This window comes from Melanostigma gelatinosum, assembly GCF_949748355.1.
Source record: "Melanostigma gelatinosum genome assembly, chromosome: 8".
Taxonomy (NCBI): Eukaryota; Metazoa; Chordata; class Actinopteri; order Perciformes; family Zoarcidae; genus Melanostigma; species Melanostigma gelatinosum.
In genome coordinates, this window is record NC_136641.1 from 19,148,422 (window position 1) to 19,152,060 (window position 3,639).

Here is a 3,639-nt window from a genome sequence, read left to right on the forward strand (position 1 = left end):
AGCTGCAGATTCAGTCAATAATCCTCTGGAGGTTTATCATTACGAGTGTTATTTGATATATTGTTGTTATCAAAAAATATTGATTATAGCTTTATACATCTTACAACTTATAGCTTTGCTGCTTTAAAAAGTAGCTTTGTTATATTTTCCCTTTCCAGTTGAAAGCTGAAATCAAAAGTCTTCATTCGATCTCAGACGTTTGTTTATTTGTTGTTTTCGTAGTCCAGATTGAGAATTCCGACAGGTAAGACCCGGATGCCCCAGTAAGCCCTCTTCACGATGCGTAAGGTGACATCCTGCACGATACAGCGATAAGTACCTGAAAATGACATGATTAGCAGCACTTTAGTGTTTTTGTATGAAAGTGCTCCCTTGGATTTGTGTGTAGTTATACTTAAACTGTAGAGTCTGACTGTCTTGACGTACATATCAATACTTCCTAACTTAATTTCTCACAATACCTACTGGCCCAACCCTGAGCTCACCAGGAAATGGAGTTCTGAAATTAAGCCAAAATCCAGTCTGTGTGAGCCACATGTATGGGTGTGTTTACCTGCGTCCTCCTCCCTGATGGGGTTCAGAATCACTCGATCCAGCAGAGGAGCCTCCCAGCGAATAAACAGAGAGTCATCAGAGGTGATTATTCCTCCAGCGTAACGCCAGGACACCCTGAGCCATGAAGGGAAAACATCACAGTAAGCACTGCCCTCCATCAAAGAGCTGCTGCAATTACAGGTTGTTCCTCTTAAAGATGAAACCTTACCTTGGGCTGAGGAAACTAAGCTAACACACTTTAACAAAGAGCAACCAAAAAGCCACGAAATCTCCTCCATCCTTACCTCCAGGAGAACCTGCCCATTGCCTCCATGACTTCTCCCAGACAGTCGATCTCCACTCTCTCTCCTGAAGTCACAGTCATGGTCCTGAGTCCACACTGCCACGACTCCAGACACTTTACCTTACGAACACGGCAATCCTCCGACACCTTCTATTCAGCCATTTCCATATGCAGATGACAACAATTGGAGCATGAAATCAAAATTTAGTTAAAATCAGAGTTAAGCAAAATTAAAAACAATTAAAAATGAATCTCCGTTTATTAAATCCAACAGTCTGTCTGCGGTGGGCTGGTCCTTGCCTGAGAGATTCTGTTGAACCTGTCTGATTTTGTCTCATGTGGCTCATTATATAAAACTATAAAGAGAGGTTTAAATTGAAGCTATCTTAATTTTTAGCAAGTTTTGACTTTTGTAGCAACCTCATTTAATTGGATTTAAAAAGGAATCCTTGTCAGTGCAACCCAGCCTTAGTGTTAGATGTTCAAGACATCTCTGGAGTACCTCTGTTCCATCTTCACTTGTCACTTCTTCAGTGGCTGTCTCGCCATCTTCCAGTGAACAAAGTGTTTGAGTTTTAACACCCAGTCCGCAGGTGGTGCTGCAGGGAGAGCTGTCAACAATGACCTCCAGCAGCGTTCTATCCACCTCCTCCAGGTCAGCTGAAGTCCGACAATGGAGGAACAGGAGGAGGAGGCCAATCCAGACAGTCGCATGCTGCATTTTGCTGTTTGATGGTAAATCTGCAGGAAATAAAAAGATATTTAGTTTTCCACTCAATGTGTCATAAAGAAGAAGAAGAAGAAGAAGAAGAAGAAGAAGAAGAAGAAGAAGACGTTTTGTATTTAATCACTTTAGTCACTGCAATCGACAAGTTTGTTGATTTTTTTTTACATTAAGTTTGTATCGCTCGGCAACATGCTGTGTGTTTGTTTTTAGGCTTATATCACATAAATATAAATCAATGTCACGTGTCAAAGTATAATTGCTCTCCAATATATGCTGTATCTACAATTAGATGACTTTAACCCTGCAAGGCTCAGTGAAACTTAACGACATAGAGTTTTTTGTGTGATGTGTTCAAACTGGAGGTGACAGCTGTGAGAAAATGTTGAATCAATCCATAACTGTGCTACTCTGCACAACATACTGCACCTTGTATGATTATCGCTGCCTCTATGTTTAAAGGTCCAGTTGGTGCTGTCGACAAAAGTTAGCTCACATTTGTAAAACTGAATTGAGAAGAGTGAGAAAGATGACTTACCGATTGGTCCAAACTGCTGCATCTGCTGGGTCTCAATATACAATTTATGTTTGAACTGAATATTGTGTCGTGACAACCAGAGTTCCAGGCTGCAGGTTCTGTGGGTCAAAATGTTGAAATATAAAAAATCTGTAAAGTTCAACCATATCTTGTCATTCTTTGTCAAAATTAGCAGGATTAAACTGTATTTAGATAATCTATCACTTTAGAGAGAAGCTTTTTCAACAGTGTTCAGTTACAAAGTGCTGGAAAAGGGCTAAAGTCTTTTGCATTCATTGATTTGCTCCTTGTTTTGTAATTCTTTATGTATTGTTCATATAATGGAAACATGTTTAGATTAAGTTTAAGAATCTAAGTGATTACATTTTTTTTAAATGTATGAACAAAGAAATTAAGAAGCCATATTTAAATTTACATTAAACTTATTGTTGGAGTCATGGCTATTTGATTTTTGACATAGAATTTGTCCCGTAGACCGAACCAGCAGAAGCCGTTGTGTTGCATGTGGATGATGTTGCAGTTTGTAACATGACCCCCAGGTGTCAGACAAATACCAGCGAGAAACCACAGGGGCCCAGCACAACATACTGTACTGTACTGTAAATTCATTGTAGCCTTCAGTTCATTGATTCATTTGTAAATTCAAAAACAAAAAATCAATCAGATTTTATTTTGATGGTAAACCATCGACATGTTCACGTTATTTATACAACACATTATACAATGTTATGCACATTTTTATAAAATGATTTTATGATGACGATCCATCCAGCCATTATCTTTAACCGCTATCTGGAACCGGTCGCAGGGGGGCTGGAGCTGATCCCAGCTGACATTGGGTGAAGGCAGGGTTCCCCCTGGACAGGTCGCCAGACCATCGCAGGGCTAGCACACAGAGACAGAATCAGGAATCTTGTATTGGCGAAATGTTGGTGTTATTAATGGGGTTTTTTGGACAGGTTTTGGCGACTGACTATCATGCCGGGTATCCGGAGTTCACATTCAGTTAATGTTGGCCTCGCCTTGCCTTAATTGTGTCCACCATCCTTCCCTAACTGCAGCTGGTACAGGTGGAGGAAGTGGCATGAAGAGATTTCTATTGTTGATGTCACTGAAGGGAAGACGCATTGTGGTAGTAAACTGTGTGTAGTTTATGTAGCATAAAAAGGAAAATAATAGTTGAACATTACAAAATGTCATACAAAATACTCAAGTCTTAGGCAGAGCAATGGCATTGAGTGTGATGGAGGAAAAGTTAAAAAGACAACTACCAATCATTGCATGACTCCACTGTTGGAGACAGTTTCCAATAATCTAATGTCATATTTCATACAATGAGGTGCAAGAGAAAAATGTGAGAGACAAACATCAACTGTTGTAGTTCCCTGTTCCATGAAGGCGTGTTTTATGATACTTCCACCATTTGGCAACTTGCTTCCTGAAAGCAAACCTAGCAGACCTCTCTGTTAAGTATATTTTTGTTATATTTCTCGGAAATGCACGATATCAAAATTATTTGAAAGTGTGTGACCCCTCAGA

At 39.8% G+C, this 3,639-nt stretch overlaps 1 protein-coding gene across 1 annotated transcript; it reads right to left on the reverse strand.

The window, feature by feature from the left end:
* Positions 1 to 203: 203 nt before the first annotated feature.
* tmem81 (transmembrane protein 81) lies at positions 204 to 1,559 on the reverse strand (the record flags this gene model as incomplete). The annotated part of the gene is made up of 4 exons (XM_079273144.1): positions 204 to 319; positions 554 to 669; positions 840 to 988; positions 1,341 to 1,559. 4 exons carry the CDS (start codon positions 1,557 to 1,559, stop codon positions 204 to 206), a joined length of 600 nt encoding a protein of 199 aa, XP_079129270.1.
* Between the last annotated feature and the right edge of the window lie 2,080 nt (positions 1,560 to 3,639).